At 36.0% G+C, this 19227-nt stretch overlaps 1 protein-coding gene across 1 annotated transcript; it reads left to right on the top strand.

The window, feature by feature from the left end:
- On the top strand, positions 1 to 17993 carry si:ch211-198m17.1 (mucin-2). The gene is made up of 13 exons (XM_059549626.1): positions 1 to 225; positions 7577 to 7663; positions 9641 to 11296; positions 11380 to 11481; positions 11701 to 11807; positions 12202 to 12246; positions 12278 to 12488; positions 13304 to 13438; positions 13721 to 13763; positions 14053 to 14090; positions 14188 to 14284; positions 14410 to 14599; positions 16802 to 17993. The coding sequence occupies exons 1-13, from the start codon at positions 177 to 179 to the stop codon at positions 16922 to 16924; spliced, it is 2883 nt and encodes a 960-aa protein (XP_059405609.1). The 5' UTR covers positions 1 to 176; the 3' UTR covers positions 16925 to 17993.
- The last annotated feature ends 1234 nt before the right edge of the window (positions 17994 to 19227 follow it).

The raw sequence follows: 19227 nt of genomic DNA, 5'->3' as shown, positions 1-19227 counted from the left end.
GCCACCTGTAGCGGATCTCTATCCTCCAAAGGAAATACACCTCCGAAAGCCACCGAGTTAACGGACCTAAAGCTCTTGACACGGAAGACGTCTTCTGTTTTCTTTCTTTATTGCATTATCAGTAACTTTCATTATTATTATTATTATTTGTATGAACGACATTTTAATAGAGAACTATGTTACTGACGCGTCGACTATTCCTCTTAATAATAATCTCAACTTCAGGTAAGCCTGCAATCTGAGTGTTTTTGTGTGTGCTGATGGGTTTATTCCTATAGATATACAACAAGTAGTCTCCATTTGAAAATACATTTTATTTTGTAAATTAGTCCTAACGATCTGATTTATGTCCTGAACTTGTTATGTTTTAAGGACCATGGACAGTCTCGTGTGTTAAAACTCCACAACTACATTTTAGTTTTATATTAATGCTCGCCTGTTGTTTAGAAATGTTTGTGAGATGCAAAACTTTCGCCTGGCAACACCAAACAAAACGTGAGGCACATATAAATGATCCGTGGAACGGACCCAAGGAACTTTGACTTTCCGGATTTTAAACGGAATAAAGTAAGGGTTGCTCCACGATACTCAAATCCTAGTGAGCTGACTACCTAGACAGCATTTTTAGACATGATAGGATATAGCTAACTCATCGCTAACATTAGTCCCTCAAATGTAGCCTACTTTTGAGGGCTCTAAAACTAGTTGCTGAAGCAATGAAAGTACGCAATATATATATATATATATATATATATATATATATATATATATATATATATATATATATGAAAGAGCACCTCGACTTGATTTCATGTGAACTTTTTATATGGCTAATTTAAATAGTCTTACACAGTCAGTTTGTCCCTCTGAAAAAGCTCTGTAAAACATGCATTTAATACAGATAGGCGTGATAATGAAAGGGTCTACTATTACAGTTTATATATATATATATATATATATATATATATATATATATATATATATATATATATATATATATATATATATATATATATATATATATATATATACCGGTATATCGCTCTTTCTAATATAAATCATAATCACATGCAAATATGTCATTGCTCACAGTTGTGGTCAATGGGAAACATTTTGAATAACTAACTTAATGATTCACGTCATAAAATTAAATTGTTACATTAAATTAAACAATTAATAGTAATAATGAAAATTCATTTATTCTTGGATTATTGTTCTCCACAATCCACTGTCTGAAAAAAAGAAGAGAAAAAAAAGAAAAGAAAAAGAAAGTTAATTTATTGTTTGTAACTTTCTGTTCTTATTGGATCTTTTAGTTCTTTTTTAATTGAGCCCTTTTTGACACTTAATTAAACCTAAATTTGAGTTTCAGTGCTACAATGGTGTTGCATTTTGTGTGGTGTGAGGGTTAGTTTGTGGTGAGTCACTGTAGCATGACTTTGAGACTCTTCAATGTTCATTCACGCACACACACTTGGGTGTGAGTGAGCACTCTTGGGATTGGTTACTTCACATCCTTTAGTTTAGCAGTTGCCATAAATATCAAATATCCTGTATTTCATTCAGAATTTGTTCTTGTGTGTTGCAGCTCTTATTGTGACATTTTACATTCACTGATCACAAACAGATACATTTACTCCATAAATTTCATTTACATTTCAAATAATACATGATCAGTATGGCAAACAGGAGTACTAGTTAGACACATAATAAACTTGGTATATATATGGCACCACAGTATGTCACACCTCTTGCTTCAGGGCATGTTTGTGTTTCTAATAAAGTAAGTCCTACTGTGTGCATGTGTGTGTGTGTGTGTGTGTGTGAAGTTCCATGAGTGCAGTGAAAGAATAGCCTGTGGGTATGTCCTGTCTTTATGTCTGGCACCAAGTCCAGCTGTGTCCCACTGGTGGACCTGTCAAAGACAGAAAGCAAGGGAAAGAGAGAATGACAAATAGATGGAAATATGTCATGTGTGAGAGAAATGACAAACCTGTCTGTGAGAGAGAGAGAGAATATATAAAATATGGGATTAAAAGTAACCTACATACAAAAAGTGACTGTCATTTTGAGTAATCATTTGAATCATTCACTCACCTGATTCATTCACAAATACCGATTCATTTATGGAAGAAGCAAGTGACCATATGTTTTCAGAAAAAAAGTTCATAACTGTTACTGAGGCAGTACCCTTTTAAAAGCTCCTTATATGATGTACAAATTAGTTAGTAATGTGCACTTTTAAAGTACCTATAGGGACTATCGCACCAGAATAGTTCCTATTAGCTTAAATACCTGCTTTTTGGCATGTTTGTCCTGCAAAAACTGGGTATGTTTTTTGTGGTAGGAATGCCTGTATGGGAGACTAAATTAGCTCCTACTTCAGAGTAGGGTCAGCACAATAGGGACAACGAGTGATGTTATTGGATGTTGACTGGCCTAACGCATGCCATATAAAAAACCTCCATTTTACAAAGCAGTGTAAACATACAGTTTACATATACTTACTCCAGGAACATGGAAAACAGTGATAGATGGACCGACATGTAAGTCCAGACCGCCCTGGTGGCTAGTTCCTATTGCTCAGAGCAAAGCCAATAATGTATACCATTTAAGTGGTAAATTAGGTACAGGTATAAGGTATGAATGAGTCATTAAAAAACAGAATCATTCGTTACCAAAACAAAGACCACTAAAGTGTGCTGCTAACTGCGCTGTTTGTTGACATAGTAGCCAGCAGTATTGTGTCTAAAATGTAAGTGCTATTGCATAGAAACTTCTTGTTTATTGAACTGTTAAAGCAAAGTCATTCAATTCTTTTGCCTCCTTGATACTCCAGTATGTTGTCAGAAAAAGAGCTGGTGTTGTTGCTATTTTTAATGTGATGTTTTTGATATGCAATAAGTTAAAATATGTTATTGGATCATCTGAGGGCTGATTATGTGGGGCTGGAAGACGGAGGATTGTGCAATAAGGCCCTTGTTTCAGAGCGAGCTCTAATCCAGGCAAGTGCTGTAATGCTAATCTGGGAATCTCTTCTCTTCTCTTCTCTTCTCTTCTCTTCTCTTCTCTTCTCTTCTCTTCTCTTCTCTTCTCTTCTCTTCTCTTCTCTTCTCTTCTCTTCTCTTCTCTTCTTCTCATCTTTTTGAGATTAGAGGTTGTAAACATGCTTGTTTAATTGGACAGTACAGGCTCACTGTGCTTTAATTGGATATGATTGAGTGTGAGTTTGTCTAGTTTGTACTAGCCCAGAAGTGCTTCTCCAGGGAACCATCTGTTGCTTAAAAGCCATTTAGAGCTTTGTAAGCCTTTGTAAGAGAGAATAAGGGAGAGTATATGGCATTATAATGGCTTGTTGTGTGTACTAATGGCAAAATCAACATTAGTTTTAGACAGGAACAGGAAGTGTGGTTAAGGAACCTTAAGAGAGAGGAACTTAATATTTAAAACAAGGCATGTAGCTTAAGTGCTACTTATAACTATATACTAAAGAAAATTTGAGTGCTTTGTGCATATGAAAAAATCCCACTATAGTGTTAATGTGTTGTAAATGGATGCCAAGATGTTGCTCTGAAGTTTATAATGCTTCCTTGGTTTGTTAGCATGGTGGGGTTGTTAGCATGTTGCTTCGTGGTTTCTACTGCTGGTCCAAATTAAAAACACATAAAAATGATTACTTTTTATTAACCAGCCATGGGATTTTAGCTATCATACATGGCTATTGCATGTTCCTAACTTAAGGTTAGGAGTCTTCATTAAATAGTAATATTAATAGTGATGATGTTACTTGTTATTTTAGTTTAACTCACGGCTCTCTCACACAAGTCAGTAATGTATTATTTATATAATAATAATTGTTATCATTTAGTTAAAACTGTCTGCAGTTAAATATTAACTTGTTTCATGAAGCACTTTTGTTTTAAAATCACAAAATCTTTATATTGTGAAGTAGTTCTAGAGCACCAGGAACTCTAAACAGAGGTCACGTAGCTCTAAATGAGATAAAGCCATGTGAAGGAGGAACAGACGTAGTATGGGAGAGTATGTCTGTGCCACTAGAGAGAGAAAAGGAAGATAAGATAGTGGAACAATAATGTCAAGGCTGAGTATGTAACAATGTTAGGGAGGATTGTTAGGTAAATACTGAACTCATGCAATTTTTGGTGACCTCTTACATCTGCTTTTATTAAAGTACGGCAGATTGTGAATGTGTCTTCTTCTCTACAGAACTGTAAACTATTTTGGTCATATATAAAAAAATCAGACACAGCTGCCTGTGTTATATAAATTTATCTAGGGTTTATGGCCACAATTAAAAATCTACAAAAGCATGTTAATCTTCTGGATGTAATGAAGTAATAAATTATTAAAAGGGGAACATTATTTGTGGGATAAATTGTCCCAGATGCTTTGGGGTAAGATGTACCAGTGAACAAATGCTACTAACTTAATTCATTAATTTAAAAAAAAAAAAAAAATCCAAAACTTAATTCACTACATAATGGCATTCCCTGAAATTGTTTAATAGCGAGTTAATTGTATTGCCCCATGATTCATTTCATGGGGCAATCTTTGGAAAGTTGTGTCACTAGATGACGTTTTTAATGGTACATTTTCTTGACCCTCTTTTAGATGCCTTCTTTTTATTCCATTGTTAAACATCGAAGTATATTCATTTTAGCATCTAATTTCCTCATTTTTAGAGGACAACTTAGAGACATAGTTCATCCAAAAATGAAAATTGTGTCATCATTTACTCACCATTATGACTTTATTTCCTCTGTGGAACACAGAAATATATTTAGAAAAATCACTGCTTTTTTTTTTGTCCATACAAAATGAAGTCATTGGTAACTAAAACGAATGATGGGAGAATTGTAACTTAGTTTATTTTATCTTTAAGTGAAAAGTGGCACAACATAGCCCACCCCAACCCCATTAAACGGCATGCAAAGTAAAAATGTGTCTGGGGAAACATTGGTTCTAAAAAATATGTGAAAACATCAGATAACATTGTGTGAAGACTGACGTACTGTTCTACTCACACCCTTGCTGTAAAAAATAAAAAATAAAAGTGTGTAAACAACAGTTCCCTTTCCATAGTTGTTAAACTATGATTCTGTATATTCAAATACATTGATTGCCTGTTTTATCTGTAGCTGCGGAGCTACAGAATATCTGGCTCAATCAGCAAATGCTACAAATGCATACAAGGAAACATAATTTTACAAAATTAAAGTATATTTAAGTTAAATAATTAAGTTAAATAATTTAACAGCTTGTCCGATAACTGAAACTCATCTTTGGCTATTGACTCGAACAAAGCCTATTTTCATATTTAACAAAAGTTTTTAATTTAGCCACGGCATGAATGGAGGAAATAATTAAACCGAGTGAAAGGGCAATCAGTGTGTGTCAGAGAAAGCCTGAGATGGTCTTTGTGTTGGGTTATGAGAATGAGAAGGTTGTGTGTGTTTTAGAGAGCCAGGATGATAGTGAGTGTGGGTGTCTGTCTGTGGGAGGTGGAGGTGAAAGCAGTTCACAGTTGTTAGGTTTTCCTGCCGCCTGGTGTCAAGTTTGCTGCTTTGAAGCAGAGAGCCACGACTGCAGAAGATGCCAGCCTCAGGGCATCTCAGATCTGCCTGTCAACCCCCACATTTAACTCTCCCTCACACACACACAACCCATCTTATTTTGTCTTTTTTACACTGTCTACTGTGTACGTTCTGTCTAAAAACATATCACTGGCTTTATGTAACGTTGCTACATATATATCAAAGACAGGTACAACAGAGTAAATAACAGATTTTGCACTTAAGCTTATTGCCACATAGTTCAGAAACCTAGTGGGTGTGTTTGTGTGTGAGAGGGAGTGAGACACGCTCCAATGTCATTTTATACCTGCCACAGACACACACGGGTTGAGAAATAGAGGTCTTTCTGGGTAGAGGACAGAGTGTTGAGACATCAGCTACTCTGGTACCAGATCATAAGCAACCTGAAAGAATGTGAGCGAGTGGTTGACTTCTCAGTTGACCTTTACAGATGTATCATGTGAGTGTACTCATCAGGCTAGGAGTCCATATTTAGTTGACTAATAACTAATTAACTGACCTTAAAGTTGTTGACCCTTAGTGCCACCTCTTATTTGAATTTTTTTAGAATGCTCAATGAGCGAGTTGCATAATGTAAAGACGTTGTCTTAAGAGCTAGTTTGACCAACTAGCAGTAGACAAGGTGTAATTCCATTCAAGTTAGACCAATATACCTTTTTGTAGATCAATTTGTTACAAAGTTACAACTAGTGTTGAAGAACAAAATGACACTATGTATTGATAGTCCTGTTGTTGTCTTTGTATTCTTAAATAAAAAATGTATGACTTTCCTTTTCCATTGACTTCAATTAGTATTTGACCAATAGCTAACTAGATTAAAACTAGACGTTTTTGTCATTGCAAAGCTTCTAAGAATTGCTTTCATATATATAGTTAATATATAAAAAATTACTTAGAAATAAAAACTCTGAATCATTGCTGTCCAGGTTACTATTACCTTCATATAAGAGATCATATGTTTTTAGTCAGTTCAATTAACTTGGTACATTCCAGTAAGATCACATCTGACCTGACCTCTGCTCTGCTCTGCTCTGCTCTGGTCAGAAGTGAAGTCTTTTGTGCTCTTTGACCCAGACAGCCCCATTTCTCATTCAGACTTAGTTTTCTAGTGCTGGTTTGAGCTAGAACTGGACCATACTTAACCCACTCATCTCTTTTGTGTGTGGAAAGGATTAGCAAGTAGGCTAATCACTCTAAGTCATGCACTGCCCTTGGGAAAACACACAAGATGTTGTATTAAGGTCATGTTTAATACAACAATGTGGGATTATAGGGTATTTTAGCTGTATATATCTGTTTTATACTTTACCTAAAATATGCATATATATATATATATATATATATATATATATATAACATTTGCTTAAAAAACGGTTCTCTTGAGACATGGTCCATGCACTGCTATGTATTATCCATCTAAAGTGATCCATTAGACCGGATTTACCTTTTACAAAGGTCTCTCAATATGGTGTGAGTGTTTAATGTGTGAGTGTGTAGTTGTATGGAAAATAGTTAATAAGTAATTGGCCAGTTATGCAAATAGCAGGAGAGTTCTTAATTTATCTGTCTTTCTTTCTTTGTCAGTGTTTGGATTTCTATCTAATTTCAAAAGCAAATAATAAAGTAATATTAGAATCATGACATTTATATGTGTGTTCTGGAGTTCACTTTTTTCTTGTTAATCTGTTGTTTTTTGTGTGTGTGGTTGCTAAGCAATAAGACAAGCAGCATATAACTGCAGATGGCAGGCACTCTGTATGACTGTTTTTTCTTGGAAATTTATGAATTTACTTGTGTAGTTGCTGTGTTTCACAGTGAATAGTACGTTATTGATTGCTTAATTAGTAACTGGGTGTGGCTGATTGGATTACATGTAACAGACAAGTAATGAATGAAGATTGAAACTTGTGTTCCAAGATTGTATGTATTTGTTGTACATATGTATCTCTGTGTTTACACAGCTGTAATAGGCACATCCACTGTGAGCACAGATTCATCCAATAATTCGACAGACAGCCCAATCAATGCTTCCTCTACTGCTACTGTTGGTAAGAGCACATTCACTGCATACAACACAAAACATCAGTTAGTTCAGTCATTACAATTTTTAATTCCAAATCCTCTGTTACAGATTAAGTTATCATATAAGACATTATTATATAAAGTAACACATACACAAACCTCAGCTACATCAATAAATTATTTTTGTTAATATGCTGTTGCTTCAGAAGTTCCTGAAGTTTCCTCATAATATATTTGATCTTTCTTATAAGTGAAAACAATTTTGTAAAACATTCTTTCATTTTCTCATTCAAGTCATTCAAAGTTCAGTCATTCTGTCCTCAATTGTCACCCAAGCATTGCATATTCTTCTGAAAACAGTTTAATCAGAACCCCTCTTGATTGTTCAGTGTGCACCATTGCTTATTTAAGAACCAAATCCTTTCTCTTGTTGTTTTATTGTCTTTTGTGTGTTTAATAAAGTGAGGAAGGGCTTTAAGCATTTTAGAGGAGCAGCTACTACCTACAGCTATATAGAATTACTGTCAGAGGCTATTTGCACTTAGTGCAAATGCAATATTTACACAGTGCAAATAGCAATGGATTCTATTTTCCACTTTTCAAACATTTCCTTAATTTTTTTATAGAAAATAAACACCTTTCCGATCTGATATGTGATGGGAAAAACAGGAGAAGAAAAAGTTCAGTAAAAAAGGTGGATTTTAACTTGGATTGATTGCATCAAATTTTTCTGACACACTCTTTACTGCCTACTCTACCAATACTGAACAAATATTTAAATGTAAAGTCGGCAACACCAAAGCTCCAAGGGTATCAAAAATGTATTGTTTAAAAACTATCGCATAACATATGTGACGTATGTCATTGTTGTGATATTATTATCATAATATTGTACGGTTATGTGACCTTTAATTACTTGGAGGTTGGCCTATAAAGATTGGTAAATCAGTGTTGTTCATTTGTCTGATGCGATAGTTTTTAAACAATACATTTTTGATACCTTTGGAGCTTTGTTGTTGCCAAGTTTACATTTAAATATTTTTCTGCTTGTTTTTTGGTCAACAAGGCGAGCTACTTGCACTTTTATCTTAGATGGGAACAATGTCTGAGACCACCATATTCCAGTTCAAAAGTCAGAAAATCCAGATGACTGCATCCATTGGTATCAATAACAGTCTATAAAATACATAAAAATGCATGATACCATTACCGAAGTATCATATCCACAGTTAGCTGATTGGATAGCACTGTGTGCACCACTGTGTTTCTTAAGACTAACAGAAGTCTTAATGGGCAGTCGTGGCCTAATGGTTAGAGAGTCAAACTTATAACCCAAAGGTTGTGGCCTCAGGTCCGGCAGGGATTTTAGGTGGGGGGAGAATAACAACCACTCTCTTCCACCCTAAATACCATGACCCTTGAGCAAGGCTCTGAATCCCTGGGTGCTGCTGCAACACTGCTCTGGGTGTATGTGCACTTGGATGGGTTAAATGCAGAACACAAATTCTAAGTATTGGTCACTTCACTTTAACTGATAAGAAGCAATGTATTACTTTAGTTTCAGTTACTGCTGATGCATTGAACAGCTATTTTGCATTCTGAATTTGAGGTTGTTGCAATTACTCAGAGTTGAAACATTGACTTGGGGAGTGTGCTCCAGTTAAAAGTTCCTACTAGGAAGTCTGAATTTCTGACTTTAGAGTATAAATGGAAGACTTGTTACATTGTAAGGTGATGGAGGGGTATATTGTTTTAACTTTCAGTCAGACTGACCAAGCCAACTAACCCAACCTTAAACCCCATTACCCCCCCCCCCCCCCCCCCCCCGCCAAAAAAATAAAATCCATTGTGCACTTCTTTGATCAAGTGTACCAGGCTGACACAAAAACAATTGTGAATGGCTGCATTACACATGTTCGGATTTGCCATTTTATGCTGCTTTTGAAATCTTCATGCAATGATCTTTTTTCTGTTTCTGATTATGTGTTTGTGGTCATCAACAGCAGTAACAAGCATTCCATCTGAGAATACAACTGCACCATTCACAAACAATGCCACCACCCCACTGATGTCGACGCATGCTGGTAATGGCACATCTCCACCTTTATCTACTCAAGGCAACGTGTCAGGCTTGTCTACAGTTGCACCAGAAAAGGCTACCAGTTCATCAGTGAGTACACCAGGAAATGCCACAGTTTCACCTGCACCTGTAACAACAGCAGTGGCCAATTCCACAAGTCCAGTTGTACCTACACTCGAGAATGCTACAAACCATCCTGTAACTTCACCAGGCAATGCCACAACTACTCCTTTACCTGAACCAGGCAACAGCACAACCCCACCCCAAACTACAAGAGCCAATGACACTACTCCTCCCATTAGCACACCAAGCAACAGCACAACTTCACCAATTACAACACCAAGCTATGTAACAGTTACAACACAGACTACAACAGGTAATGTTACAACAGCAAACATTGCAACAACTCCACGCTTAACCACAGATATTTCAAACATAACTACACCAAATGCTACTGCACCACCCCTAACTACAACAGTAAATGCTACTGCACCATCCCTAACTACAACAGTAAATGCTACTGCACCACCCCTGACTACAACAGTAAATGCTACTGCACCACAACTAACTACAACAGTAAATGCTACTGCACCACCCCTAACTACAACAGTAAATGCTACTGCACCACAACTAACTACAACAGTAAATGCTACTGCACCATCCCTATCTACACTAGTAAATGCTACTTCACTACCCCTAACTACAACAGAAAATGCTACTGCACCACAACTAACTACACCAGTAAATGCTACTGCACCACCCCTAACTACAACAGTAAATGCTACTGCACCATCCCTATCTACACTAGTAAATGCTACTGCACCACCCCTAACTACAACAGAAAATGCTACTGCACCACAACTAACTACACCAGTAAATGCTACTGCACCACCCCTAACTACAACAGTAAATGCTACTGCACCACCCCTAACTACAACAGTAAATGTTACAGCACCACCCCTAACTACACCAGTAAATGCTACAGCAGCACCTCCAACAACACCAGTAAATGCTTCTGCACCACCCCTAACTACACCAGTAAATGCTACCACACCATCTCTAACTACACCAGAGAATAATGCAACTGTAAACATTATCACACCACCCATAACAACTCCTGGGAATAATACAATAGTATATGTTACCACACCACCCATGACTACACCAGTAAATGCTACTACAACACCTCTAGCTACACCAGAGAACAATGCCACAATAAACACTACCACACCACCCATCACTTATCCAGTAAATACTACCACTCCACCTCTAATTACACCAGGAAACAATGCAACAGGGAATGCCACCACACCACCCACCACTACACCAGTAAATGCTACAACACCAACCATAACTACACCAGCAAATGCTACTACACCACCTCTAACTACACCAGGGAGCAACGCAACAGTAAACGCTACCACACCACCCATAGCTACAACAGGAAATACTACAACAGGGAATGCTACCCAACCAACTCAGTCTACACCAGGAAATGCTACTACACCATCCATAACCAACTCAACGACTGGACCCACTGTTTCTACTACTAACCCAACTAACACTGCAACCGCACCAGGTGTGTTTGAATTAACGTGTTGTGTGATTGTATATTGCAAAGTAATTCTGAGTAATGAGGAGTTTACATCTTTTTTCTTTTAGCTACCTGTCCTGCAGTGACCTGCCCACCACTCAGTGTCTGTGTGAACTCCATCTGTCAGTGTGTGACAGGAACTATTCCTTTAAATAATGCCTGTGTGGAAAGTACGTATCTGATGCCTAGTCTCTTGGCAAATTATCCTCTTTCTTAGACTGGACCATGGGTCATTACAAAAAAATCCTTCTATATTTAATTGTTTATATAAATCATATGATTACAGTGATTATTAGAAAGAATCTTTGTAGTAAAAAGACTAAAAGACAAATAGTGTAAACACTTTAACACCCCCACTCTCTCTCCTCACATCCTGTGTTTATTTCCAGCTAAAACCTTCCCTAGTACACTGCGGGTGAACCTCACTTTTGTAGAGGCTATGAACAATCCACAATCACCTGAATTTCAGAAAATTGCTAAAGAGATCATTGTTGTGGTAGGTCACAAACTTACATTACAATCTGGTCTTAAATTAACTTTAACATTTCACTTTTAGATATTTATTTTCATTCACTGGAACCATGTGCAGTTGGCAATATAGAAACGTTTTTATTTAAATAAATATAAAGTAAATGTCATTATTTAGTTTACTAAATATGCAACATACCATTCTTATTTAGAAAAAAGTTTTTTTAGAAAAAATTAAAGGTAAAAAAAAAAAAAAATTAAAGGTAAATACAATATAAATAAGGAATGCGCCATTATAACTGCATTTATTGAGTTTCAAATAGAACTGATCATATTATAGTTATATTCAGAGTAAAATTTTAATTATTGCGTTATATTGCTTTGAGCCGTAATCATTACTCTTTCTTCCTTTTCGCAAATAGGTAAATGAAGCTCTGCGTAACCAGTCAAACTACATTAGCAGCACAGTAACTAGGTTGAGGCAAGTAACCCTTTGAAACACTTCTCTCTTACACATTTGTATCATATTTGCAGAATACTAATCTCTATGTAAATACTTACAGGTCTGGCAGTGTAGTGGCCACTGTAAACAGTTTTTTTGAGCCCAATTCTCCAGTCACACAGGCATTGGTTACATCTGCCATGAATACTGCTATAAGTGATTGTGAGAAGACAAACTGTGGCATTCTTGCTAATGCCCAATACATTGGTGAGTGACTTGAAAATATGTATTATATAAGCTGTGACATGAAAACAGTGAAACAGGCGCATTAATGCCCACATAGAAAATAAAATAATACAATACATTATACTAGTTTCACAAATATGCTGCTCTCACATAATTATATAAAACTATTTTCATATTAAATCATTCTTTATTTACATTTACTTTACTTGACAAACATTTAAAACATTAATTCCTGTTTAGGCAACAAATTACCTTAAGAGCATGAAGTACAGTACTTTGTTCAGTTCCACAAAAATTGATAAAGCAACTTCTCTTGCTGTATTAAACTGCAAAATATTGTTCCTCAAATAAGAATAAAATACAGTGCCAAACATGGGGTGTTTAGAGATGTTTAGCCATGACTCTGGCCATGTTTTGTAATTGTGACCATTCTAGATCACATAATAGATGTTTCTGTATCACTGAAATATACTGGAGTTTTCTACATTAAATTCTTTCAAGATGCTGATATCACCACTAACAATGCTACCATCTACAACTAACTCATTGCTAAACAATTTTATTAAATGTTTAAATATTATGCACATTTGTTTGCAATTATAATGCATGGAGCTTTTTATGAATTCATATTAAATAAGTCATAAAAAGCTACATGCATTATAATTGCTAAATGCTTTAATATTTAGAGTATGTATTTAGAAATAGTTTTTTTACATTGCAGGAACATTTAAAATTAACCAGTGAAGGTAAACATAATTGAAACGTAAAGGACATAAGATAAACACTTTCCGTCATGCATCTATCTAAAGAACTACTTACTGTCTCTTTCTTTATAGCAACCAATTTGTGTGACCAAAATCCTCCTCCTTGTGATACTAACACTACATTGTGTACGGCCAACGATGGGACACCTAAATGTACCTGCAAAACTGGCCATGTATCTAGCTCTTACCAGCCCAGAAGCTGTACAGGTGAGTGTGTACTACCACGTGTGTTTGTGTGTGCATATCATAATCATCTATGACCTCCCTGAAGAATGAAAACAATTAAGAAATAAAACATAAATCAATAATTGATACAGTTTCAAGGTGAGAAAGATGTTTTTTGACTGGTAGATTTCTTTGATTCTGCAAATATTGGCAGGTATAGAATCACACACATCTGAGACAATACATAGTTTAGTTCATGTTTTTTTCTGTCTGCTCAACCATCTTTCTATGATTCTGTCTATTTACTTTATAATATTTTCACAGTTTGCCCTAGTGGCTACAAAGCGCAGGGGAACACGTGTGTTCGGTGAGAACTATTTAATTTCTTTTTTCTTAATAACACACTATCATTTTAGTAAAACAAAGTCTTTGTGTAACTTATCTGTTCCATTTATGGGAACCACAGTCATCGACCTCAAACATGAATGTTCAGAAATACTTGATGGCTTCCTTGTCACAAACTTAGCTGCTCTATTCAATGATCAGTGTATTGTAATAGAAATTACTGCCCCCTTGTGTCAAGGCAATATTACAACATTCATATAACTGCAGAAGTGCAGATAAGTGTAAGCATGTTCATGTCCTTTTTTTAACAGATGTCCATTTGGCTATTCTGGATTCAACTGTGATGACTGTAAGATATTATTATTACATTACTTCTTGATTCTTAACCATTAAAGTAATAATTTTGTATGCATATGTGTGTCTAATGACCTTGTCTCTCTGTGTAGCCTCTTTGTTGGCTCTAGTGGTGGTGGCGTGTGTGTTAGGGGGAATTCTGCTCATTGTGATTTTGGCTGTTCTCATTTACATCTGTGTGACTCGTAGGTGAGTGTTCATGATACGTCAGGAACGTGCATTTGAATGTCTCTGTGTGAGAGACTTTTATACTTGTTTATGGATGTACATATCCCACTTGTTAACAATTTGTGTGTTTATTGTTTATTTCACAGCAATAAGAAGTCAGGCAGCAATTATTTCAACAGCCCGTACCCTGCTGAGGAGTTCCAGGCCGCGTGGCCCTCTCAGGGAGTCGCCCGTATTCCACGTGTCAATCTGACATCTAATTCCAGCATTGATGCCACTGGCAACAGTCTAGAGATGTCTGAAGAGCCAGGAAAGAAAGACTACAGTAATGGATTAGTGAGTACATCCTTTCAGTCAAAACTTCACAAATAATTGATGACCAGTTAAACCTTTTGAAGCAGTTATACTTATCTGTAACTTACAGTGGGTTTTGTACTGCTTCAAAGACAAGCTTATGTGTGAAGTTTTTTTTCCTGAATAACTATTGTAAAATTTAAGTATGCATATACACTACTGTTTAAAATTTGGAGGCAAGTTTCCACAAAAATAAATAAAGAAATATTAATAATACTTATATTGTTTTCAACATTGATAATAAGAAATGTTTCTTGAGAAAACCTACATATTAGATCATTTGACTGGAAATTCAGCTTTGCCATCACAGGGATAAATTAATAATAAAAATGTAATATATATTCAAACAAAAAGCATTTTTCTTTTAATTGTAATGATATTTCACATTTTTACTGTGTATTTTAATAAAATATGCAGCCTTGGTAAGCATACGTGATGTCTTTCAAAAAACATTAAAAATTTTTTACAGGCACCAAACTTTTACAGTAGTGTAATATCATATTCACAATATTATTTTATATTGCTTACAACCTGCATGTGCCCTCTGATTCCCATACTAATAATAGAATCAGCCACGTGACAGATATTTGTTCAATCACACCCTTGTCCATTTGCAAATCTTTACTCTGCCTGCCCAGCTGAACTCCAATGGCATACTCCTAATTGATACAAAGATTGGATTATGCTAACTTTCTTCTACGTATTTCTTGGCTGAATGATTGAAGCCCATTATGAGAAGATGTATTCCTAACAATGCCACATATAAAGAGGGTCTATTGCATTAGTGAAACAATTGCATTTGTGGTTAGCTGAATGCTAACAGTAATACATAGTACTTGGGACACTGGACTATCCCTGAGTATATTTCATAACTTTAATGTATGAAATCAGAATTTTATCATAATGGATGGTCAAGTTTTGTGATGGTTATCTAGTAAACAAACCTCTTTGTGTGTGTTTGTGCACATATTAATGGTTGTTGTGTTGTGCATGTGGTGTCCCGTATATGGGCTTGCTTTCTCGTCACTCCAAACGCTATGACTATAGAAGATTGGAGGAAAGGTAAGTCCGTGACTCCTGGTGTGTCGTCAGGGACTGTAAAAGGCAGGGATGGTCCACTGATACATATATGAATGCACAACATACCAGCTGTGGTTCCGCCTTAAACTGAAAAGAGTCAATTGCATTACTGTAATGCTCAACAGGTGGCTGTAGGAATGGAAGTCCCATCTCACATTTAAAATAGGTAAAATGTTTTTAAATAAATGCTATTTTTTAAAAACTTTCTATTTGTCAAAGAATCCTGAAAAAAAATACAAATAAAAATAATAATAAGCAGAACAATTGTTTTTTAACATTGATAATACTAAGAAATGTTTCTTGAGCAGCATATCAGGATATTAGAATGATTTCTGAAAGATCATGTGACACTGATGACACTGAAAGCTGAAAATTCAGCTCTGTCATAACAGGAATAAATTACAATTGAAAATATATATATTTTTTTGACTTTTCATATTTTTTTACTCTTACTGTATCAGATAAATGCTGCCTTGGTGAGCATAAGCATACTTACTTAAAAAAAACTTACTTAAAAAAAAAAAAAAACGTTGAAAAAAAAAGATCGTACAGACCCCAATACTTTAATATTAGTTATTAATTTCCATAAATTGGGGTCTTTCACGGCTTGTATGGTTGAAAACTGCGTAACAAATATGTCTGCCAAGTGAACTGGCTTGCTTTAAAAGGACCTTGGTCTTCAAGTTCTTTCATGTAAAGGAATATTTTGGGTTAAATACAACTATAAGTTAAAGTGTGCACCTTCTGCAGCATTAGCATTACCAAAATAATGAACATACCACCAACAACACCTTTGTCATCAACTATGTATTTAACCTAGAAGGAATATTCCTTTATTTTGCTTTAATTTCCTCTTTTCTCTTTGTGACTGGCATCTTGTCACATAGAGAGGTGTATTACTGTTACGTCTGGGATGAGATCTTAATTTTGATCTCTGGTTTGACCTGTTTGCATGCCATCATAAGCTTTGCATGAATTTTTAAGCTAGTTATTGTGTGTTTCCTGCATGCTGGTATTATAAAATGAGATGTGCTGAGAGAATGAAGCATTGTGGGTTGTGTTTACCTGTTCGTGGATAAACATGGACTATCATTTCTTCTGCAGTCTGGCTCGTTTGACCTCACAACAGATGGTATGAGGACCTTTAAGGACATAAACCCCACACGCTACTCTTATCTGGTGGGTCATGAAAACCCCTATTTCATACATGGAGATGAGAAGAGATGAAGAAAACAGCAGAGAAAGCCAGTGGACAAGAAAAGATTGCAATAGCGCCATGAATTATTAAAAAGGCCTTGGATCAAAATGTTTCATGAATGTTAACGCTGTCAAAACCATACAGCTGATCACAGACTCAAAGTATATACACAAACAGCATTTGAGAGATACGTTTTTATATATATAAATTTTACCGTTTTAATTCCAAATTCCTTTCACCCAAGATAAAATGCTCACTTCTTAAAAGTGCATTGATGATTGGGTTTTCCTACCACAAGCTTGATAAACGTGTCCTGTGTATGACAATATGAGATGAATGCTTAACCATTCATCTTTTTTTCACTTCTTGTTTTGTCTGCACATTTCATATTCAGAGTTTTGTTATCTGACAGAGATCATGCATGTATTAATGTGGTTTTCAACACAAATTAATTTATTATAAAGGATGTAATATTAAACCATATTTTGGCATATTTTATTTAAATTTCTCATCTGTGGAAGCAATAAGGTCAGAATATGTAATGTAATCCAGTAGTTCTGATGCATCTGATCTATATTCTGACAGTAACTGCACTTTGTAGGAGAGAACATGTAATGTGTGTGTATGTGTGTGTGTGTGTTTTAAGATTTATCTATCAGAAAGACAGAACTGGTACATTCAGTTATGCATTTTTGGTTGATATCTCCTCCAAAGAATTAATTTATTTTATGCCAGGACAATGCATGCCACTAGAAATTGATCTCTGTGCCTGACTGTGATGTTGTCTTTTGAATAGGAGAATTATGCAAAGATGATGAGTAAACAACCATGTGTCCTTTGTAGTCGTGCCAATAATTATATTTATTTAAAACAGAACATGGCATTGCTTACTCAGCTGTCTGTTTGCTTCATATATATATATATATATATATATATATATATATATATAAAAATAAATTATTTATGTGTAGCTGGGATATTTTCTACCTGTACATAAAGCTTTTGTAAAAAAACAAAATAATGCTCCTTGTATGAAGTGATTCATAATGTTCTGTATAATGAAAGGAAATAAATTTCTAAAGATGTAGTTATCTACAATTTGACCAATTATTCTTGTATATGCCTCCACAATTTTTTTTTTTCAATATTGGTTTATTACGTTTTCTTAAATATATGACCGCAGTAGCATTTGTTTTATTTGGTAACAATCATTATAAAATCACATTTTCAAATCCATTAAATCTATTTTTTAATTCTGAAAAGTTATAAGTTAGAGGAAATCGTAAGCCATCTGAATATACATTTAAAAAAAAAATGCTGTCCGTATAAGAGCAAATAACATACACACTATAAATTTTAAAGTTTAGATATACTGGGAAAAACTATCTCAGGTTACGTATGTAACCATAGTTCCCTGAGTAGGGAACGAGACACTGCGTCCTCTAGGGGCCGCTTTGGGCAACACCTCGTCGTGACCCGTGTCTGAAGCATACATTGAAAAAACAACTTTTGGCCGGCGACAGCCTCCGACGTCACTACATGCGCGACTATAAATAAGCACCGGGAGAGCACGTCATTATCTTCTTCGTCTGAAGCTTGCGTCCGAAGCATGGCAGGGAGCTAGAGGACGCAGTGTCTCGTTCCCTACTCAGGGAACTATGGTTACATACGTAACCGAGACAGTTCCCTTTCGAGGGAACTTTGAACTGCGTCCTCTAGGGGCCACTTTGGGGAGCAGTATACCCACGCCGCCATGCTGAGGGGAGTGCAGGCCAGAATCAATGCGAGCACTAAGTACCAACTCTACCATTTCCATGGGAGTTGCCCCTGGGACGTTAGACGGCTGTCTCTGACAGTACCCCTTACGGCCAAAAGGCCTAAGCTACATAACCAACTTAATTGTTAGGGCCTCGGCCCAGGGTAGAGCTGAAGGCTTGGAAAGATTTCTTTAAAGGGATACGGCTAAGAACCTAGCATTTCTACCAAGTCTTGCCTGTCACACAGGGGCTACCGCTAGCTTACGCATATGCTTGCTGAAAGAGCTGTCTCGAAATTTCTCTAGTAGCAACACCCTGTTTAGATAGGTATCCGAGGATACATGGGTGGAGTGGCGCCCAAGATGAACGGGGCTTTTACCAACTCAAGAAAGGGCACGAAGCAACCGCAACAAGCCCTCACCGTATAGAATTTTAGAAAGAACGCAGAATACTAGTGTGCGAACTTACCACAGTGTGGATTTCAGAAAGTGTGCAAAGACTTCACATGCAGACTTACCATAGCATGGATTCTCAAATACTGTTCTAAGGAGGGGCTCTCGTGGCACTCTGATAGA

Source organism: Carassius carassius, chromosome 1 (assembly GCF_963082965.1).
Source record: "Carassius carassius chromosome 1, fCarCar2.1, whole genome shotgun sequence".
Classification (NCBI taxonomy): Eukaryota; Metazoa; Chordata; class Actinopteri; order Cypriniformes; family Cyprinidae; genus Carassius; species Carassius carassius.
Note: the sequence above shows the minus strand (reverse complement) of the source record. Positions and strands in the feature narration are given on the sequence as shown.